We start from the raw sequence: 23,100 nt of genomic DNA, 5'->3' as shown, positions 1-23,100 counted from the left end.
TCTTATTGGACCTATCAGTAGCATGTGAGTCAGCTGACCACTTTTTCCTACTTGAAACCTTTTCTTCATTGCCTTGCCACACACTTGACTTTTCTCCAACTTCAATGGTTTCTCCTTGATTTGCTGCTTCTTCCCCTTTTCCCCAGCCTTCATGATGATGTGCTCAGGCTCAGTCCTCAGTCTTCTCTATCTGCATCTCTACCATGGTGATCTTATCTCATAGTTTCATAATTTTAAATACCACCCATGTGCTGGTAACTCCCAAAGGTCTATCTTAGGTCAGTCTTCTCTCCCAAACTGCATGCTCATATGTCCACCTGCTTACTGGACATCTCTGATGGTCTAACAGATGTATAAAGTCACCATATAGGACACTGAACTTCCAACATTTTTGTAAGCAAAAATCCCTGGAGTCCTTCTTGAATTCTTCCCCCTGACAACTCATTTATTCTGTCAGGAAATCCTATTGGCTGTACTTTGAAAATACATCTAGACTTTACCACTTCTCTCCCCCTCCTACTGTGGCCGTCCTGGTCCAAGTAATCAACAGCTTGCCTGGATTACTGCAATAGTCTCTTAACTAGTCTTTATGTTTCTGTCCTTGCCCTGGTATAATCTATTCTTAACACAGCAGCCAAAACAATCCCCCTTAAAACACGAGCCAGACCACATCGCTCTTTTGCCAAAAACCTTCCGAGGGGGTTGCTTAGAGCAAAAGTCAAAGTCCTTGCAGCAACCCACAATATCCAGCACGATCTGTCCCTACCATGGTTGTCCACCTCACTCACTCATTTTTAGCCAACAACCTTGTTTGCTTTTTCCCAAACAAGCTGGCACTTCTCTATCTTGTGATCTGAACCCTTAAGGCCAAACCATTTTCTATTGCAGTGAAATGGTCATAGCATATTCAAGCCCCCCTAGACCACTCTGCGTGGCCTGGGCTCAGGAAAAGTACAATGCAAACGAGCACAAGAGTCTGGGGAGGGCAGTTAATGCTAGTGCTTTGCTATTCATTGTCTTACCCAGTCCCTCTCATTCATTTAGCAGACACTTACTGAGTGCTTACTGTTGCCAGCCCTGGCCAGGCATTCACATACATAATCTTATTTACCCTCACCACAACCCTCACAGGTAGATATCATGAATGTTTCCACTTTGCAAGTGGTGACCTTGCTCAGAGAGGTGAAATAACTTGGCCGAATTGTAGGTAGCTAATTGCAGGTCTGAGGTTTGGATGGACCCAGGAAGCAGTGACACCAAAGTCTTTTTTCTGTTTACTTTGTCAAGCTGCCTCCCAGGTGCTCAGGAGATATCTGATAGAAGCATTGAGTGAATGAATGACCCAAAGGACTGCAGTTTGGATAAGCACAATTTAGCTACTATCGACAAAGCAGAGGAGTAAAGCAATGACATTAAGGTTTTGTTAAAGAGATGTTCTTAAAATACAAGTGTTGATATGACCCAAGTGTTTGAATGAAACTTCCTGGAGGAAAGATCTGAGCTCTTATCTTCTTTACTGATGCTCTGAAAAAGGGCTCTAATTCCTTTTGTAATATGTACTCTTTTTCTAATATGTAATCTTCTTAAACCTCCTTTTTCAGCTCAAGTACTACACTAGACTCAAAGGCCTAGGAGACAATGACAAGCATCTAAGCACTTCCTTCCCATCTGCTGGGCTTGGTAGCCACAGTGAAATATAAAAGTGACAATCTGATAACCATCTCAAATGTACTAATCTTATCAAGACCTGACAAAAATGTGTTACATCAGCAGAGATGGAAATGTGATGACCCCAGACTAATTTCAAGATGGATGACATAAAACTCAACCCCTTAAAATACAAAAGACCAAGTTTTGAGAGGGCAGGCAGCCCAGAGCTTGCATCTCTCCTAACTATCAAAGAATTTTGAAACAATTAGTAGATTCTGTCATTAACCCAGAAAACTCGGGCCAAGAAGCTCTGTAGTCTCAGCCTGCATGTGTCTGTTTGAATAGTTCAAGCCATCACTTTCCATCACACAGAGGTTAGTGAAACTGTTTCCTGGATTACTAGTTTGTGAAAAAAAAACTGTCACAGAACCTCTTACACAATAAATTAATGATGCAATAATCACCTAATTCCCCAAATATGCAGGTTATCAATATCTAAATGTGAAAACGGAGAAAAGAATTTTAAAACCTCGTATTGTGGCATTATCAAAGCAGTAGCTGAAGTATTTCTTTGATTATTTCACTGAAGTACTGTTTCAATCAATGTAGTGAAAATTCCACACACTTACTTAAGAAAGCCATTTAAAAAGGCCCATTAGCCCCAAGATCCATGTGGAGGCAGAGGCCAAGAAACTGTCACTGCCAATTCTTCATACTCTCAGATCTTTTCATTGGGAGTTCCTGCCTGTTGACAGGCACACACAGTCTAACTGCGAAAGCTTTTCCCCAAGAAAGTTATCTCGGGCCTGACACTGTCTTCAGAGACACATGCAAACGAGCATCAAGGATTCTCTTCAATGGTGGGCCACTCTCCCACGCACATACAGAGGCGCCAGCAGCATGTATTCCACTTTGCTCAGCCTAAGTGGGGAGCCACAGAGAGCCACCAGACCCAGGCCTGGCCCCATCTGCGGGCAGAGTACTTTGCTTTTGTGTCCAAAGAGCAGAGGGCTGCCCTCTGCTCTCCCCTCTGGCAAAGCCGTTCCTGCCCCACCTCTCCTAAGGGGTTAGACTGAGCGAGAGAAGGCCACAGCATTCACACCAGGCCACAGACAGAGCAGCATTCTCAGTTAGCAAACCTGCTCCCCCTGGTCAGGAGGAAAAGTGACCCTGACAACCGGGGATTAAGACAAGGAGATGCAAGGGAGGGAACATTCCAGGGTGAAATTTAAAAAAGAAAAAAAAGAAAGAGAAAGAAAGGAAGGGGGAAAAAAAAGAGAAAGAAAGGAAAAAAAAAAAGAAGTGGAAAAAGAAAAGAAAATGCACAAAGCCCATGAGGCTGTCTGGTTAAACATGGGTTAGAATCAGGTATAGAGCATCACACGGGAACTCAATGTCTTGGCAAATCCAAAAACCCCAGGTAAAAGGTACTGGGTGAAGGCATTTCTGTTTGTGGAAAGCGGAAGTTTCCTTCTTTCACCACTTATCTCATATTTAATTTTTTCTTTTTTTTAATCTATTTGTAACCCAAATTTAAACCATCAATCATTTTTACCTGCCCAGGATTTTTCTCTTTCAGGAGTTGAAAGAACAACAAACACGGGGTCCAAAGAGCCCTTTCCCGCAGCCAATTCCAATCAGCCCTTCTCTCCCAGGGTTACGGGGTGCCCAGAGCAGACATTCCCAGCGGGACATGCCACACACAGCAAGTCACCAAACCAGACTGCACTAAAGGGCTTCTGGGGGACTTACTTGTACTTGTGCTGGTTCCAATCGTATTGATTGTGGTGGGGACGGATGAAGATGAGTAGAGGGGCACGTGGCCGTTCTCACACCCCAGACTTTTGTCCTGCCAGTTGGAGGCGTTGATGCAAATCCCAGAATCCCGAGAGTTCTGCCACCCATTAAGCTTGTCATCGGAGTTCTGTCTTTGGTGATAGTAGTGCGTCTGCCCATAATCCACAGAGTCCGAGCGGCCTCGGTTCTGGCCGCCAAAGCTGGTCGACGTACGGTCCTCCAAGTGGTTCAGCCACATGGCCAAAGCACTGCGGTCTTCCAATGAAGTGGCCGGATGGATCAAAGCATAGGACAGCAGCTGCCTGCTCTCCTCGATGTGCTGGTTGTGTTCAATGGAGTGTGCCAGGATTTTGGGCAGCAGTTTCATATACTCTACTTTTGCGTCGAGGTTTCCTGGCTTCAGCAAAGGCAGGTGAGTTAACAGGAGGGAAATCACTTTATCCTTGGATTCCTGTTGCCATTGGTTAATGATTCCTGAAAAGGAAAACAGGCAGGGCAAATAAGCAAATACACCACCATGGCACCAAGCACCACACTATGGCACCAAGCAGCACACTGTATAAAGAGAATTCCTGGGGCCTGGAGTCTCAGTCTAGGCACCCTGGCTAAATTTTCTCAAAGCAGCCTCTGCCTCGAGTGGAGATCTGACCTGAGGTTGTCAGGGGGTGCTGACTTCAGTGAAACACTAACACTGAAATGTTTGGGTGCTCAATCTAACTCTAATGCAGGTCTCCAAAGAGGCTATGACCATTTTGGTACAAATGAATACAACTTACAGCTATTTTATTTCTTAGGATAGTCTAGGCATACCCTCAGATAGGGGAATAAGGAATAAGAAAATCCCCATGGAAAAATGAGTAGAATTAAGGGTCCATATTGTAGCGTCCTCAAAGGCAAGGCTGCTTTCCCTTCCCTAGACATCCCTGGAAAGTGGATGGAGCCCTGGCAAGTGCATTTGTGTGAAATGGGTAAAATCTCCTAGATGGAGAAATCTATCAGGAAAAAAAGATGCCCCTCATCTGGGTGAAGCCTGCACTTTCCTCATGAGAAGCTGACTCAGAAATCGACTGTGATCTCAAAGCTAGAATCAACAATGGACCCAAGATGGGTCCAGCGGCATCTCTGATCACACATGCTAAGCAAGCTATTTTTCTTTAAGTATAGAAGGTCTGTTTGGTTATTTTTATTATGGTAAAATACACTTTTTAAATATACTTAATATTTACCATTTTAACCATTTTAAGTGTACAATTTTGTGGCATTAAGTACATTTACATTATGGTACAGCCATCACCACTCTCCATCTCCAGATCTTTTTTATCTTTCCAAACTGAAACTCCATATCCATGAACCACTAACTCCTCATTCTCCATACCCACAACCCCTGATGACCATTATTCTACTTTCTGTCTCTATATATTTGACTACTCTACTTATCTCATATAAGTGGAATTGTAAATTGGGTTGGCCAAAAAGTTCATTCAAATATTTCTTAAGATCTTATGGAAAAACCCAAATGAACTTTTTGACCAACCCAACAGTATTTGCCCGTTTATGATAAGAATATTGCACTTAGCATAATCTCTTCAAGGTTCATCCATGAGAATGTTTTCAACACTCTTACAAGGAATTCCTCTTATTCCCGACTACTCAAAACATAAACTTCTTGCCTTTGGGTAAACATGGATTACCTAATGGTAATGTTAGTTAGTAACATGGAGTAACTAAACAGGGGCTTCCCAGGTGGTACCAGTGGTAAGAATCCGCCAGCCAATGCAGGAGATGCAAGAGACATGGGTTAGATCCCTGGGTCAGGAAGATCCCCTGGGGAAGGAAATGGCAAACCACTCCAGGATTCTTGCCTGGAAAAAATCCCATGGACAGAGAAGCCTGGCGGGCTATAGTCCATGGGGTTGCAAAGAGTCAGACACAAGTGAACACATACACACACACAAACATGGGTTAACAGTACACTTTGCCTTAACTGGCCTTTAAGAAGTAGTTTGTTCTGCAGACTGATAGCTATCCACGGGACCTGGGATGATAGGAAAGAAAGCTCCCTGCCAGAAAAGTCATTCCTAATACCTAAAGACCTGAACTCTGGCCCACTGATGACTGTATAAGGGATAAAGCTTTCACAAAGTATCTGCAAGGTTGAAAAGGCATTTCTGGAATTTAGCAGAAGGGCTTCATAATTCTAGTGAGGCACAAACACATCAGACCAAGCTCAAGAGTCAGTGTTGATCATGAGCTACAAATGCACCAGCTGCGTATAAGGCCTCTCAAGAGGAAGGAGTATATTCAAAGAACAATATCAAGGGAGGAAGGCATGGTATGTCATAAAAGAATGTGGGCTTCAGAGTCAGGCACACAAATCCCAGCTCTGCCACTTAATCGGCAATGGAACTTTGGTAAGTTCCTCAACGTCTCTGAGCCTCAGCTCCCTCATCAGTCAAGAGTGCTACCAACAGCACCTGCCCCTCCTTGTGTTACAGGACTAAATGAGGTAATGTAACAAAAAGACCAGTCAAGTACTTGATGATAGAAATAATTCCTTCTATTTGTCTCTGCCTTAGTCAGGCCCACGTTAGAGTCATGTTGGGTGGTTTCCGATACCAAGTTTTAAAAATAATAGAGGCCAGAGATGATCCAAGAAAGGCCATTAACCATTATCAGAGTTGATATAAAGCTACAGTAATCAAGACAGCATGGTACTGGCACAAAAACAGACATATGGATCAATGGAACAGAATAGAGACCTCAGAAAGAAACCCACACACCTATGGTCAATTAATCTTCGACGAAGGAGGCAAGAATATACAATGGAGAAAAGACAGTCTCTTCAGCAAGTGGTGTTGGGAAAGTTGGACAGCTGCGTGTAAATCAATGAAGTTAGAACATGCCCTCTTACCACACACAAAAATAAACTCAAAATGGCTTAAAGACTTAAACATAAGGCATGATAACATAAAACTCCTAGAAGAGAATACAGGCTAAACATTCTCTGACATAAATCATCCAGTGTTTTATTAGGTTAGTCCCCCAAGGCAATAGAATAAAAGCAAAAATAGACAAATGGGACCTAATCAAACTTACAAGCTTTTGTACAGCAAAGGAAACCATAAACAAAACAAAAAGACAGCCAACGGACTGGGAGAAGTATTTGCAAATGATGTGACTGACAAGGGATTAATTTCCAAAATACGCAAGCAGCTCATACAACTCAACAACAAAAATACAAACAACCCAATTAAAAATGGCCAGAAGACCTAAATAGACATTTCTTCAAAGAAGACACACAGCAGAACAACGGGCACGTGAAAAGATGCTCAACATCACTAATTATGAGAGAAATGCAAATCAAAACTACAATGAGGTACCACCTCCCCCAGGAGAACTGCCATCATTAAAAAAGTCTACAAACAACAAATGCTGGAGAAGGTATGGAGAAAAGGGAACCTTTCCTATACTATTGATGGGAATGTAAGTTGGAGCAGCCTCTCTGGAAAAGAGTATGGGGATTTCTCAAAAAACTGAAAATAGAGTTGCCATATGACCGAGCAATCCTACTCCTGGGATATATGTTTGTACAAAACTATAATTTAAAAAAAAGTTACATGTACCCCTATGCAGAGCAGCACTATTCACAACGGCCAAGACATGGAGACAACCCTAATGCCCATCGAATGATGAATGGATAAAGATGTGGTGCATATATACAATGGAATACTACTCAGCCATAAAAAAGAATGAAATAACGCCATTTGCAGTAACACGGATAGACTTAGAGATGGCGATACTAAGTGAAAGACAAAGACCACGATATCACTTATACATGGAACCTAAAATACGACACAGTGAACTTACAGACAAACCAGAGACAGACTCGGAGAACAGACTTCACGTTGCCAAGGGTGAGGACGAGAAGGGTGGATTGAGGGTTTGGGATTAGCAGATACAACTTTTATATATGGAATGGATAAACAACAAGATCCTACTGGATAGCGCTATACTCAATATCCTGTGATAACCCATATGGAAAAGAATATGAAAAAAGAATGTACATGTAGGTAAATCTGAACCACCTTGTTGTACAGTAGAAATTAACACATTGTAAATCAACTACCCTTCAATAAAATAAAATTTTAAAAAATTATCAGAGTTGGCAGAGGTAGAAAGTGAAAAGGTCAAAGAGCTTATAACTGAATATGAAGAGATGCTTTACTTTTTTCAAGTAGGGATTTCATAAGGAGATAGACAGTCAACTACTTGAAACAGAAGTCTTCAAACAAGCATGAGAGAAAAAGATTGGATGTGGAGAATAAGTGAAGTGCCAGCATGACAAAAGACTCAGAAGAGTCACCAAGGAAGGTTCTACAACTTCCATCTTGGGGGCTTGAAGAATTGAGATAGATGATCCAGCTAAGCAGTCAGATAAAAATATAATGCAAGCCACATGTGTAACTGAAAATTTTTCTAGTATTAAAAGGGGGCTTTCCTGGTGGCTCAATGGTAAAGAATCCTCCTGCCAGTGCAGAAGACGCAGGTTTGATCTCTGGGGCAGGAAGGTCCCCTGGAGAAGGAAATGGCAACTCACTCCAGTATCCTTGCCTGGGAAATCCCATGGACAGAGGAGCCTGGGAGGCTATAGTCTGTGGGGTCACAAAAGAATCAGACATGACTTAGCAACTAAATAACAACAACAACAGCATTAAAAGAATAGTAAAAAGAGGAGGTGAAATTAATTTTAATGATATATTTTATTTAACCATTATACAGTTATATATATCACTATATTATTATTTTAACTTGCAATCAATATAAAATTATTGATGAAACATTTTGCATTCTTTTCTTTGTACTAAGTGTTCAAAATCCTGGGTACATTTCATATTACCAAAGGCAATCTACAGATTCAGTGCAATCTTTATCAAAATACCAATGACATCTTCACAGAACTAGAACAAATAATTTTAAAATTTGTATGGGAACACAAAAGACCCTGAGTAGACAAAACAATCTTGAGAAAGAACAGAGTCAGAGGAATCACACTTCCTGACTTCAGGGTGGGCAGGCGTGCTAAGTCACTTTAGTCGTGTTCGACTCTGTGCAACCTTATGGACTTGTAGCCTAGCTGGCTTCTCTGTCCATGGGATTCTCCAGGCAAGAATACTGAAGGGGGTTGCAATGCCCTTCTCCACCCTAGCTTCAGACTATACTACAAAGATATAGTAATCAAAAAAGTATGGTACCAGCACAAAAATAGACACACAGATCAATGGAACAGGATAGAGTCCAGAAATAAACCCATGCACATATGGTCAATTAATTTACAACAAAGCAAGCAATAATATACAATGGAGAAAAGACACTCTCTTTAATAAGTGGTATTGGAAAAACTGGACAGCTACATGTAAAAAAATGAAATCAGAACATTCTTTAACATCATACACAAAAATAAACCCAAAATGGATTAAAAACCAAAAATGTAAGACCGGAAATGATTAAACTCTTTAGAAGAAAACCTAGGCAGAACACTCTTTGACATAAATCACAGCACTATTTTTTCTGGATCCATCCTATAGCAGAGGAAATAAAAGTGAAAATAAAATACACAGGACCTAATTAAACTTTTGCAGAGCAAAGGAAACCACTGACAAAATGAAAAGACAACCCACTGAATGGGAGAAAATATCTGCAAATGATGTGACCAATAAGGGGTTAATTTCCAACATATATATATGTATATACACAGTTCATGCATCTCAACATCAAAAGAAGTTAAAAAATGGACAGAAGAACTGAATAAACATTGTCCCATAGAAGAAATACAAATATCAACAAGCACAAGAAAAGATGCTCAATACCACTAATCATTGGGGAAATGTAAAAAAAAACCACTATGAGATATTACCTGTCAGAATGGCTATCATCAAAAAGACTACAAATAACAAAAGTTGGTGAGGGTGTGGAGAAAAGGGAATCCTTGTACACTGTTGGTGGGAATATATACTGGTGCAGTCACTGTGAAAAACAGCATGGAGCTTTCTCAAAAAACTAAAAATAGAACTACTATATGATCCAGAAATTCTACTCTTGGGTATATATTTGGAAAAAAAAAAAAAAAACAAAACACTAATTGGAAAAGATACATGCACAATGTGCACAGAAGCATTATTTACAGTTTTCAAGGTGTGCAAGCAATCTAACTATTCATCAACAGATAAATGGATAAGGATGTGGTGTATACACAATGGAATACTACTCAGCCATAAAAAAGAATGAACATGAGTGGACTTGGAGGGTATTATCTAAGTGAAATAAGTCAGACAGAGAAAGACGAATACTGTGTGCTATTACTTATATGTGGAATCTTTAACAGGACAAACTAGTGAATATTAGAAAAAGGAAGCAGACTCAGATATGGAGAACAAACTTGTGGTTACCAATGGGGAGAAGGAAGGGGAAGGGGGAGTACAGGGGTAGGAGATTAAACTATTACACACAAACTATTATGTGTAAAATAAGCTACAAGAATATCTTGTACAACACAGGGAATATAGCCAATATTTTATAATAACTGTAAGTGGAGTCTGAACTTTAAGAATTGTGAACCACTCTATTGTACACCTATAACTTACACAATATTGTACATCAACTAATTTTTTTTTTAATCCAAGGTGCACTCTGCCACTGACAGCACATCTCGGCTTGGGTTAGCCACAGCTGAATGCCCAGAGGCCATGTGTGGCTGGTGGCTACTGAACTGGCTAGCATAGGGCTAGAGACATTCAGATGGGGAAGGGGGTGGGAGGGCACAGATGACCTCAGCAGGTCCCTCCAAGGTTCCTGACTCTATATTTAGCAAATTGCCACCTGACACAAGACAAGCCTTGTGCATTCCAGTAAGTATATAGACTTTCTTTTAAAGTTGCTTTAGGAGACGAAGAAATCACCAATTCTAATTTTCTCATCGATACATTTCCAGCAAACACCTGGCATGTTTTACATTATGGATATGCTTAGGATGAAGATAAAGTCTATTCATTAAGCCCAAGGAACTAAAGAGTCACTGGCAAGCAAAAGGGCCTGAGAAGAAGGTGAATCTATGCCTGATGCCAACGTTGATCACATGTAGCCAGTGCATACCCTGGAAAATGGATGTTTAAAAATGAAATTTGGGAACAAGCTTTAATACAAATCCATGAGGCTAAGGGACTCCCTAGCTTTTTGTGAGGTCACTTCCCTGTTTGGGTAGTCCACCCTTCCACAAAAGGTCAGCCTAAAAAAATCAGAAACAAAAACAAAATGGAAATAGGACTCAGAGTACAAACTGAACATCTGATCTCCATGTAAGCCCGCTCTGCCAGGGATTAGCCTGGGATCCAGGGAAGGAATAAGCACAGCAAAGAGGAAAAGAAAACCAAGAGCTGCTGACCCTGGTCCCTTCCAGGCCTGAAATGCTCCTTTCTCTACCTTTGGGACAGGGCTGCTTGGATGCTGTGGGGCTATGGCGTGGCCAAGAAGACAACTATGACTTTTATTTACTGCCTCTGGGAACATGGAAATACGATGGCCTTCTGACGGCCAACTGGATCAAACTGTTTCTGCCACTGCTCCAGCTGCCATGCTGACAGCTAACAGTACTCAATGTTTGCTGTGTGCTAGGCACTCTTCTAAGCTCTGTGCATGCAATTCCTCATTCAATCCTCAGATGAAGCTTATGAGACAGGTCCTATTACAGTCTTACTTTATGGATGGGGACACAGAGGCACAGGGAGGTCAAGTAACCTGCCTCCGGTTCCCCAGTTAGTGAGGAGGCAGAATGAGGTATGCAAATTAGCATAAAGATACATAATGACTATTGTGCTAGAGGAGCTTGGCTGTAAGCTAAATACATTAATATTTACAATACATAACTAATTATATACTATATATATAATTATATACTGCATATATAATACATATGTAATTATATAACACATTAAAATATAATTATATAGCATGTAATTACATACAAATTGTTTATGCTTGAATTATATTTACAAATATAATAATGCAGAAATATTAAAAGAATACATGGATCAGCAGAAGAGTTGGGTCAGCTATGGAAGAGTAGAAAAAAAGAAGTTACAGAGGACAGTGTACTTTTTGTGGTTTTAAAATACATCCACTATGTCTTTGACAGTCCTCTCCAAAAGGTGGAGCCAATCAACTCCTTCTAGATGCAGGCTGCAGTTAATGAATCACTTCTATCAAATGGAATGTGTTAATAGCGGAAGCAATAGGGTGTGACTTGACGAACTGGGTTATAAGCAGCATTGCAGCTTTTCCCTTGCTCTCTCTTGGGTTACTCATTCTGCGGGGAGCCAGCGGCCATGTTGGGAGGATACTCAAGCAACTCAGTAGGGAGGGAGGTCTGATGGTAAGGAACTAAGTCCTGCTACCAACAGCAGGACCAACTTGGAAACTGAATTCCTGGCCCCAGTGAAGCCTTCAGGTGATTATATACCACAGAACATCTTGAAAGACCCTGAGTCATATTCCTGATCCAGACAAACTGTGTGTGATAACACATTTATGGTTGTATTAATATTAAGCTTCTAAGTTGGGGTAAAGATAACCAATACACCTATCCAAGTGCCCCTCTAGGAAAATGGAAGTCTTAGCCCTTTGGCTTTGAGTAGTTCTGTCCTCTGAGTAAAGTCATCCTCATTCTGAGCTAGACTCATGAAGCTCACTGGTTGCCACTAAATGCTCCCCTCACTTACTGTCCCTCATCCTGGTTATCTGCTCACCAAACAGCTTCTTGGCTGTGATAGCACTCCAGGTACCTTCAGGGAGAGGATGAGCTGACCATACAGATGAGGGATTTCTAGATTCTGTGATGATGATGGTTTTTAGGGCCACTTAATAAGAGGTTTCTGATTATGATGTATCTTCCTGTGGAGCCCTTCCTGTGCTGATTATATGGACGGTGAGTACATCTTCTCCCTCTGAGAACATGAGGTCCCTCCTCATGGTGCAGGGCCTAGTTCCCTGCTTTCTAGGTAGTACTGAATCAACCTCTCAGGGGAGTATTCCCAGGGGCTAACAAGAGAGAGAATCTCCACCCTCAAATAGAAGCCAAGCAGGCATGCAGGGACTTGGGACAGGAATGGCAGGTCCGGCCCGGTTGCCCACTGGCTTTCTTTGTAGCATATACACCACTTTCCAGGGAGAAGGGGCCTTTACTGAGATGTGTATTCAAGGGATTCTCCTTATTGAGAAGACCCAGGAATCTTCAAAATGTTCAGTCAATCACTTCCATGATGCAGTTTCTATTATTATTCACACCAATATCACCCTAGTCAGTCAGACAGTCTAGAAAACAGAAGTCCAAGAACAAGGTTCAGTCTCTTCTCAACTCTCCTCTGTTACTTCCTCTAAATATTTCCTCTATTATTCCTCTGGATAAGGAGCAGAGATAAGAGTTTGCTGGATGTCTTAGGTGAGCAAAAGCTAATGATTTATAATGTATAAACTGGTGACATATGAGTAGTAAAAAAAAAAAAAAAAATCCTGAAAGAGCTATAATTAAAGACCATGAGGATTAGGAAACTGTCCCAGCGATTCTTGGAGTGACAAAGAATGTGTTTAAATACCAAGTCTGGTATTATTACTACACAATGGTATGTCAATGTTTAAGGGCTCCAGTTGTTAGTAAATTACCCTTAAATTGCTATTTTATTATACCCTTGTTTTCAGTTTAATAACATTTACCATAAAAGGGTTTCTCACAAGTGTATTTAGGCAATTTGCTCATGCGAGAAATGGCTGGAAATTAAATGCACACATTCAAGGACTACAGGTTAAATAAATGTGCTAAAGGCAGAAATACCAGTGTGTTTTAAATGGTCAAATGCTCCCTGGAAGAATTTGTATTACAAACTCAGTCCTAGAATATCATGTAATAAGGGCTTCTAAAGGCAGTACATCTCTGCACAGATCAGGGACAGGGCAGCAGGAACATGACACATCATGAATGTGGCAGGGAGGGGAGCTGAGAGGGCACCTAAAAATTTTGGGGGAAAATGGCAAATACCAACATGGCAAAGGATGAGATTCCTGTGTCGGTACTTGCATTTGCCTACTGTCTCTCAAGCGATCCTCTTGAGCTAGAGATGGCTAAAGAAACATCCCCATCATGTGGGGGAGCCCAGCAAAATATGTGGATTAGCCCAGCTGTGATGGGGGACCCAGATAACATGGGGTTCCTGAGCTCCTAGAACTGCAAGTGGTGCTTTGAGCAGACACAAAGGATTGAGAAGATAGAAACCTCATCCTATTTTTAAGGAGGGTAATTGCTGGCTGGTGGGCCCCATGGATCCCTGCCTGTTGGTGGTCAGGCCCTTGTGTACTCTCTCTTAAAACTGAATCTGAACAGCAGCACGTGACCAATAGAGAATGGTGGAGGAATTCTGAGATTAAGTCACAAAAAGCATCACAGCTTCCACCTCACTTTCTTGGTTCACTTGCTCTGGTGGAAGTGATGGTCATACCAACCTATGAAGACACTCAGGCAGCCCCAAGAGAGGCCTGTAAGGGGAGGAACCCAGGCCTCCTGCTAACAGCCAGCACCAACTTGCCAGCAATGTGAGTGAACCACCTTGGAAGTGAATTCTCCAACTCCAGTCAATATCTGGATTACAACCTTGCAAGAAATCTTAAGCCAGAACTACCCAGCGAGACAATCCCAAATTTCTGACCCTCAGAAAACTGTGAGATAAATGTTGTTTTGTGAAGCCATTAAGTTTGGGGGCAATTTGTCATACAGCGATAGTTAACTAGTAGCTTCATGTTACTTGGTAAAGAAGAATCACTCGAGAATCCTTCTGCCCTTTCTACTAGAAAAGTCAGGGACCTGTGTGGTAGACTCTACATCCCATTATAACCACCAGCAATTTCTCTAAGAATAGGACAATGGTTAGGTGCTAGTCATTCACAGGCACCTGACTATCCTCAACGGGCAAGAACCAGGTCCCTCTGACCCCAGCAGATACCTACAATGACCCCCCTCTGCTCCCAATCCATCTTGTCAGCTCTTCAATGAGGAGTTTCCATCTGAGTCCTTTTCTCCCAGGTATGGGCATGGCTGGTCATTCCAGGAGGTCTTCTTTGCTCCTGAGCGATCCAGGCCAGCAGTGGATCTCAGCCCAGGTCAAGTTAGGGTTGGAATTCACCTTGGGGCTTCTGACCTCCTTCTGGCAATGACTAGCTCTCCTAGGTCTGAGGCTGTCCCTTCCCTGAGGGCACATAAGACGGGCCAGCTCCCCCAACCACTTGCCTCAGTTCTGACTCTGGCCTGAAGAGTGCAGGTATCTCCCACAGCTGTATCTCCAGCCCAGGTTAAAACGTCTAAAACTGAACTCTTGCTTTTACTCTCACTAGATCTGCACCTTTGGTCTTCTTATCCATCTCAGCACATGGCTATTCCATCTTCACAGGAGCTTAGGTGGAAACCCTGGAGCATCCTTGACTGCTCTTTTTCACAACTTATACTTTATCTGTTAGCAAATCCTATGTGCTGGGTCTTCAATATATATATCCAGAATCTATTCTTTACCATGCTTCTGCATTCCACCTCCACACCCCGCAAACAGTCTGTTATCAACATAACAAGCAGGATGATCTTTTTATACAAGAAGATAAGTCATGTCACTTCTCTGATCAAACATTCCAATAGTAGAAGGCAGAGAGTAAAAGCCATATGTGTGGGCGGTGTTCAGTTGCTAAGTCATGCCTGACTCTTTGTGACCTCATGGACTGTAGCTCTCCAGGCTCCTCTGTCTGTGGGATTTTCCAGGCAAAAATACTGGAGTGGGTTGCCATGTCCTTCTCCAGGGGGTCTTCCTGACCCAGGGATCAAAACTGCATCTCCTGAGTCTTCTGCATCGACAGGCGGACTCTTACCACCGTGCCACCTGGGAAGCCCTGAAAGCCACAGAGAGGCCTACTAGCCCCTCTGTGATCTAGCTTCACTTCCTTCTACAGTCCCACATTCATGTCAGTCCATCCTGGCTCCCTTGCTGTTCTGCACATGGCAGACCTCGCCCTAATCCCCAACCTTTGCACTGGCTGTCTTTCAGCCTGGAATGTTCTTCCCTCAGATCCACATTCACCCTCCCTCAGCTCTGTCTTTGCTCAAATGCTACCTTCTTAGTGAGACTTTCTCTGCCCACATTGTAAAACTGCCCACATGACCCCCTCACCCCACACTTCCTTATCCCCCTGCCCTGCTTTACTATGTTGTTCTCCACATTTATCACATGACTTGCTGTGTACCACCCTGCTTCCATCTTTCTCTACTAGAACAAAACCTCACAAAAGTAGTGACTTTCTCCATGTTCCCTTGCATTACCATCTCCTTATTAATCACATTTTAAAATGGCTATATAAAATTGTCTCCAGGCCTTTTGTTTGAGAGTGGTTTCATTAGACTTTGGGGTTTCTTACTCAAAATCTGAGGTACTTCCTAGAAATTTAGAAATTTCCTTTAAAAAAAGGAACAGAAGGTACCAACTGTCACCCCAAAACTGTTCTGTCACCTCTTTCTTGTTTGATTCTTGAGGAATTCTGATTAATATTAGCTTTAACGTCAAATAAATTAGGAATACGTAAAAAAGGAAAATAAAATGATTAGCTCAGTTTTCAAAACCTTTACTCCATCCCCCATTTCAATATTCTACTTAGGATGGAAAATTTCCCCAAGTGCTAGAAAACAAAAGCGTAATGGGTGCTTTTTCTGCTTGTAACTGACACCAATTAAAGTAATCTTCATGATAAAGATTTGTTAGGCTGAGACAGCAGAATTAAACGCATTTAATGCAACTCTTTGGCAAACATCTGTTGAAGGAAGAGACAAAACCAGTGCCAACAGGGTCGTGTTAAGACTGTTACACGTCCCAGTTTTTTTGGCCATAAGTGATCATGTTAAAATAAAACCTCATAGGAATGGGTCTCCAAAGAGTCATATATTAATAAATTAGAGATGAAGGAAATGTTACCTTACTCTTGACAAATGCAAGGCAAATCCTTGCAAACCACATTCGGCTAGTGTTTTTTTTTTTTTTTTTTTACTCAAAACCCCTCCGAGGACAGGCTATAAATGTTCCAAAAGCAAGAGGTTTTCCCACTCACTAATCTTCAGTGCCACTCTCGCCCTCCCAGACCACCACTGACAAACCCCACATACCACAAAATGACTCTCCAATCATATTTCAGAATAATAAATTAGCAATCCTCACGCTGACCTTACAGAGGAACAAAACAGGCTCCGCACTCCTGCACTTAGAGGGAGGCCTTGCTCTATAAAGAAGCAATGGAAACAAGAGCCTGAAAAGAAGCACACTGTGGTCCAGGGAGCCACTTGCAACGAGCTTTGTTACCGAAGAACTCCAGAACCAAAATCCTTGGCAATGTCCAGATAAAATCACCAAGGGAGTGTCAGGAGGAATGTAAACAGGCCAAATCACAAAGCAGTAATCTGTGCTTGATCCAGCAGACCCAACTGAACAACAGCCGTCTCACACAATATTCAAACCATTCAATCCTAAAGGAAATTAACCCTGAATATCCATTGGAAGGACTGATGCTGAAGCTGAATCTCCAATACTTTGGCCACATGATGCAAACAGCTGACTCCAAACACTGGGCAAGATTGAGGGCAGGAGGAGAAGCGGGTAACAGAGGATAAAATGGTTGGACGGCATCATCGACTCAGTGGACACGAGTTTGAACAAAACTCCCGAGACAGTGAAGGACAGGGAAGCCTGGCATGCTGCAGGCCAGGGGGTCGCAAAGAGTCAGATATAACTGAGCAGGTGAACAACAACACGAATCTGGCAAGGGCCAGAGTGAACATCTCTGAGCACATGGAGCCTTACAATGTCTTGAAGTGAGCCTGGACTATCGACTCACTAGGTCCCACACTTTCTAAAATAATGAGGAAGTTGCTTGACAAAATTTCCCATTTTAAGAGATGAGAATCCAAAGTGTGAGAGTGAATGTGAGTGCCCTGGGATGTGTGTAAATGTTATCACCAGGGAACAGCACACACATATGCCAAACATACCCATGATGGAAAAGTTGACAGTAAAATGTATGCATCACTCACTTAGGTAGGAAATCTTAAATATATGTACAAGTTATTCAACAGAGGATAGAATGGACAAATATGTGAAGGTAAGATATCTAAATCCATGGTCACAAATTAACTGTTAATGTACTTGAAAAGGGGGCCTGGTTAACTGCCTAAGGACAGAGTTGGGTGACCAACCCTAGGACAGAGCCAATCCCACCCTGGAGTCCTCATTACCCACAGCCCTGCAGAGGGAGTTAGAGGCACACCGCCTTTTTGGGATCTCTGGAGCTATTAGCCACCTCCAGGAATTTATGCAAAGGCAAGCAGAAAAGGCAGGTTATTTTCACCTCTTACTTGTGCACTGAATTCACTTTCAGGTTAGTAGGTCTGTTGAGGCAATCAGACAGAATGAGACGTTTTAGATTTTTTGAGGAGAGTTACTTTTTAATTTCTGTAGTCCTCTCGGTCAGTGGGGTCTGAAGGAAAAAAGATAGGAAGAACAGTGGTAAAGGATGAAATTCTCTAATCAGAAATGAGAACGGCTGAGGCCATTTCCCTCCTTCTGGGCATCTCACTGTGAAATTAAACAGAATCGAAGGCCAGTGGCTGGACCGGAATCAGGAGGACTGACCAGATGAGGACACTCTGCTTTAGGAGACTTTGTGGGGATGTTGCTAGAGGAGTCAAGAGCTCAGAGCCCATAGTTACAATGTCTGTGGACACGGGCTTCTTGATCCTGCTTCCTGAGTCTCAAAACGTACCGTCTAGAATTCTAAACTAAAGAAAGACATGAAAACAGTGAGTGGACTTAGGCCACACTAGTTCAGAGCAGGGAGTGACAGAAGCCGCCTGTTTGCTTTTAATCTGGCTTTACACCACCACCTTTGGAGGTGCATGTATTTATTAATCCACTGGATATTTATCTTTTGTCCCTGTCCATGTATGTGTCCTGGTTCTATGATCCCACTTTTTCAATGGGGTACAGGGTCAGAGAAAACTTTCTTACCCCATAGAAATATCTGTAATACAAAGAATTTGGAAAAGAGTTAGACTAGAAGGGTAGAGAAATACTTTTAAAATATCTCCATTGATAGAATAGGCAACTCTGTAAGGAGCAGAATCCATTTTCTAATAATAACCCCAGAGAACAGATACATTCATATGTGTGGCTGAGTCCCTTAGACGCTCACCTGAAACTATTACAACATTGTTAACTGGCTCTGCTGCTGCTGCTAAGTCGCTTCAGTCGTGTCCGAATCTGTGCGACCCCATAGACGGCACCCCACCAGGCTCCCCCGTCCCTGGGATTCTCCAGGCAAGAACACTGGAGTGGGTTGCCATTTCCTTCTCCAATGCATGAAAGTGAAAAGTGAAAGTGAAGTCGCTGAGTCTTGTCTGACTCTTAGTGACCCCATGGACTGTGGCCTACCAGGCTCCTCCGTCCATGGGATTTTCCAGGCAAGAGTGCTGGAGTGCGGCTATACCCCAATACAAAATAAAAAGTTTAAAGTTTGAAAAAAAAATAATAAAATAACCCCAGAGCCTCCAGGAGACCTCCAGCCAGCATCAAAAACATGATTTACCGGAAAAACATGAAGAAGAGCTTAATCAATTATGATTATAGCAATGGAGACTTAACCGTTGGCTGTTTAAATCCTAAGAGATTATTATTTATTAAGTATTCTTTGCTGTAGATATGCCCTGTTTAGGTCCAAACTCATTCCCTCCTCCCTGCCATCATCCATGACATGGTTTAGAAAGCAACCTCCTTCCTTGAATCCTATTGATTTACTCTGGCCCTCACTGCTTCTCTCTACCACATTGCCTGGCTCAATGACAAACAATACTCTTTCTCTTCCATTAGCCTGTTGGCTCCTTGAGGCCAGGGCCAGCATCTCCTGCTTACATGTCTATTTGTTTGCCGAGGTCATTGCTGATCACACATGCTTGCTAGACCAAACTGGACAAAGACACCCATGCTTTTCTATCACAGCTAATGACGCAGATCTGTTCCTTCTCGGCTTCGCTGGTCTCTGGTTAGCGTGCTAAGGGTCAACAGCAGAGCTCTCTGGACCAGAGCAGAATGGTGATGGGACACTGAGTCCCAGCAGAAGGGGAGGGCTGGCCTTTCTTCATAAGTGGACGCCATTTTCATATCAGCGCCCTCCCAAGGGTCTATCCACTCTGAGAGCTCTTCCTACCCACCCACCCCTACACACACACACACACACACACACACACACACACAAGTAGAGAAGCTGAGCAGCCTGGAGACTTGGATCCCTGGACACAGGTTATAAGTACCTAAGATAGGCTCAGTTGTCCTGGGGCTCCTTTCTGAGGTATTCACTTCCAAGAACTCTAAGTAACTTGAGGGAAAGGAAAAGAAAGAAGATAAAGCTGAGTGACTGCGAGCAGATTCCAGCTGTATTGTCTGGGTCTGGATCTCAACCTTCCCTTTAGTTAGCTGTGTGACCTTGGGCACATGGGTACATGTCAGGGCCTCATCCGGAAGATGGGATGCGCCATTGGACTGTAGCGCTGTGTGAATTATTTAATCTGTGTAAAGCACGGAGACCACCGCCTGGCCCATCGTGAATGCTCGAGAATTGTTAGCAACAGTCCCTATTATCTGAGGAATGAGGATGTGGCTCCCTGGGACCCTCCCTTACAGGACAGGGAAGGGAAGAAAGGGAGGTTCTCCAAATGTAGGGAGCTGCACACCTCGGAACTTGTTAGAAATGCAAATTCAGGGCCCCTCCCTAAATCTACTGGAATCAGAAACTGTGTCATTGAAAACCTCTTCAGGTGATTCAGATCCAGGCTTATGTATTGAGACCCACTGGTCAAAAAAGCTAAGGGAAAATCATGGCCTTCATGATGAAGGCACCTCCAATTTCCAGCGCTTGGGATGATCACAGCATAAGGATGGTGTGAAACTGGGTGGGAAAACCAATTTCTTACCAGGAGACAGGCTGAGAGAGATTGATTCGAAGGGCAGCAGGAACCTATTTTTAAGAGGAAATTGCTGGATTAAACAATTAACTAACAAATACGCCAGCAAAACGCCATAATATTTCCGGGACAGGGCTGATTTCTTAAGTTTTCCATTCAGTCACCTAGCCAGGTAAAAGGAGTGAGAGCACCTTCTAAGGCTACACAGATGGGTCAGGATTTGGCCCACATGGGTTTTAAGAGTGTTTTCAAAACAAGAAACAAAGACTGAGCAGGCCTGGGATGGCTTGTGAAGACAAAGAAGGTGAAAATTCCTGTCATAAAGCATCGTTCCCATAGAGTCACATGCCCACAAACCACTCCCACAGCTAGCTTCCCAGAGTTATGGGTGGCTCAAGGAGGAGGGTGAAGAGGGTTCTGCAGGAGAGCCAGAGGAGCCTGGACTGCAAAACCAGGGCATTACCTCTAAACAGTTGCTCTGGAGAGCCGTTTGGTGAAGAAGTATCAACTCACAGGTCTGACGATGAATCACGGGACAGATACAGCAACAGGAGCGAAATTCACTTGATTAGAGGACCATAATATTTTGTTGAGTTTGGGGGGAGGGCACAGACGCTGTATAGGTTATATGGAGCTGAACACATTACAGTTGAAGCAGATGTTAGGTGAAAAAGCTGTGAGTTGCTGGAATGATCACATAAGGGATTGCTCCATCTCCTCCCTCTACACTTGATCCTCCTCCTTTTCTTCCCTCCTCTGGTGTCCACTGGGCACAGATCAGCATTATTGAGTGTCCAGCTGGGTATTGTGATGTCAGAGGCATTACCCACAGTGGACATGCCTGAAGAGACTAGCTGCCCAGCCATGTCTGGGAGCACACGGTCCTGATTTGAGCTCCCATGACACCACATGACACCACACTTCCTCCCTCTACCCGACTACATCGCACATCTTCTACATCTCCAGAAGTCCTTATCCTCCCATCCCCAAATCAGTATGGTGCTTCAGGGAAACCGAGGCACAGAGAAACTCATCAAGGTCAGGCAGCCACACTCTGGTATGACCATGAACATTGCCAAAGCTTCCTGACCGCCTGTCCACACCAGTCCAGGGAACCCGGCTGCCTTTTATAGAAAGTTTCCACACACCTTCTATTCCTAACCCCGATCACAAGCATCGCCAGTCTGCATGCCTCCGAAGCACCAGCCGACTCTGTGTCAGAGCCTTAGTAACACACCTCATTTAGGACCATGAGCACAGCCTGTTTGCACAGGATACTGAATTCCTGATATTCTTCTTGGGCTGCTTTTTTTTGTTTGTTTTTATTTCAAACACAGCTAACTACTCAGGCCTTTATATATCAAGAAAGCTGACTCGATTCTCCAAGAAAAATCAGCAGCTTACCACACACGATTGTTCTTGGTCATCAAGAACAATCCCAAGATGCCAAGAATGTCAAGAGTCTGCAGTTTGGGGTTAGGAAGAATACGTTGTTCCTAACAGACCATGGAGAGGCAAGACACAACTTTTTTGTTTTCATTTTTCAAGCTAACAGTAACAGAACTGAGACAATGAAAGATAATCTATAAATAAATACACAGATATGTACATGTACACACATATATATATATGTATTTTAAAGTTATCAGAATGTCTTGACCTTGAGATCTAAAATGGGTAGTCTTTGGAAGAAAAGGAAGCAAGATCCTTAGAATAAGATCTGCATGTGAAGGTGAATAACAGATATATAACCTTCAGCACATGGCTTGCTCCACTACTCACTGAACAGATTCCAGTGCCTAAATAAAGCCTCAGAAAGTACACATATGGGCAGAACCAGCTCATGTATAAAACAACTGATGGGCTAAGACAGGGAGCTCTCACCAGCCAATAAGGTAACTTGGTCTCTCAACACGACAGAAGTGCATTTCAACCGTGTAGTAAATAAAATAAAACTTCATTGTACACGAACCCCAGTGTCCCCCATGTGATCCACCTCTGCTGCTGCCTCATGTGACCGGCCTCCCAATTTAGAGCGCAACCAACTCCCAATGACCTGTAATAACACCATTCCCAAATTAGAGCTCTCAATTTGACTTGGCCTCGGTCCCTCCCTTAAAGCAAAATAAAGCATCCGTTTTCTCTTTTTCACATTCATAATACTCTCCTTTTGGAGTTGCCAACTCAAACCCTGCTCCAGTCAGATTGAGCCCTTCCTCTATTTTTTTTTTTTCTGGTTAGCCAAAGAGCCTGATGGAAAAACACCAAGAGACAAAAACAAAAACAAAATCAGATGAAAATTCCAAGTAAGTGACATTCAGCTGGAAAAGCGATGATTCACATGCAAATAAAAATCTCCCTGAATTCACTGTTATATGACGCAAGCCCCTGGCTTCGACATAAAAAGGGCAGAATGAAATCACCCACAATTAAACTCACCCTGGAATACTGGAATTCTCTGGCTAGGCCTCCCCAATTAATGATAAGAAAACCCCCCACTGTAACGGAATGGAGCTAATTGTGTTGGATCCCAGGGCATCCCCATCTCAGCTGACATTGACTGCTGGACACTCCCC

The 23,100-nt window shown here is 42.8% G+C and overlaps 1 protein-coding gene across 6 annotated transcripts in view; it reads right to left on the bottom strand.

Annotated features, from left to right (window-relative positions):
• SAMD4A (sterile alpha motif domain containing 4A) overlaps positions 1-23,100 on the bottom strand; it is a 226,904-nt gene that overhangs the window by 86,133 nt on the left and 117,671 nt on the right. For 4 of the 6 annotated variants that reach the window (XM_019968950.2, XM_019968952.2, XM_070797625.1 and 1 more), the window contains exon 3: positions 3,403-3,921. In XM_019968950.2, the coding sequence (XP_019824509.1) occupies positions 3,403-3,921 (519 nt within the window). Of the gene's footprint in view, positions 1-3,402; positions 3,922-20,987; positions 22,106-23,100 lie in introns of those variants that run through there. The other 2 variants (XM_070797626.1, XM_070797627.1) reach the window with 2 other exon arrangements.

This window comes from Bos indicus, chromosome 10 (assembly GCF_029378745.1).
Source record: "Bos indicus isolate NIAB-ARS_2022 breed Sahiwal x Tharparkar chromosome 10, NIAB-ARS_B.indTharparkar_mat_pri_1.0, whole genome shotgun sequence".
Lineage (NCBI taxonomy): Eukaryota > Metazoa > Chordata > Mammalia > Artiodactyla > Bovidae > Bos > Bos indicus.
Note: the sequence above shows the minus strand (reverse complement) of the source record. Positions and strands in the feature narration are given on the sequence as shown.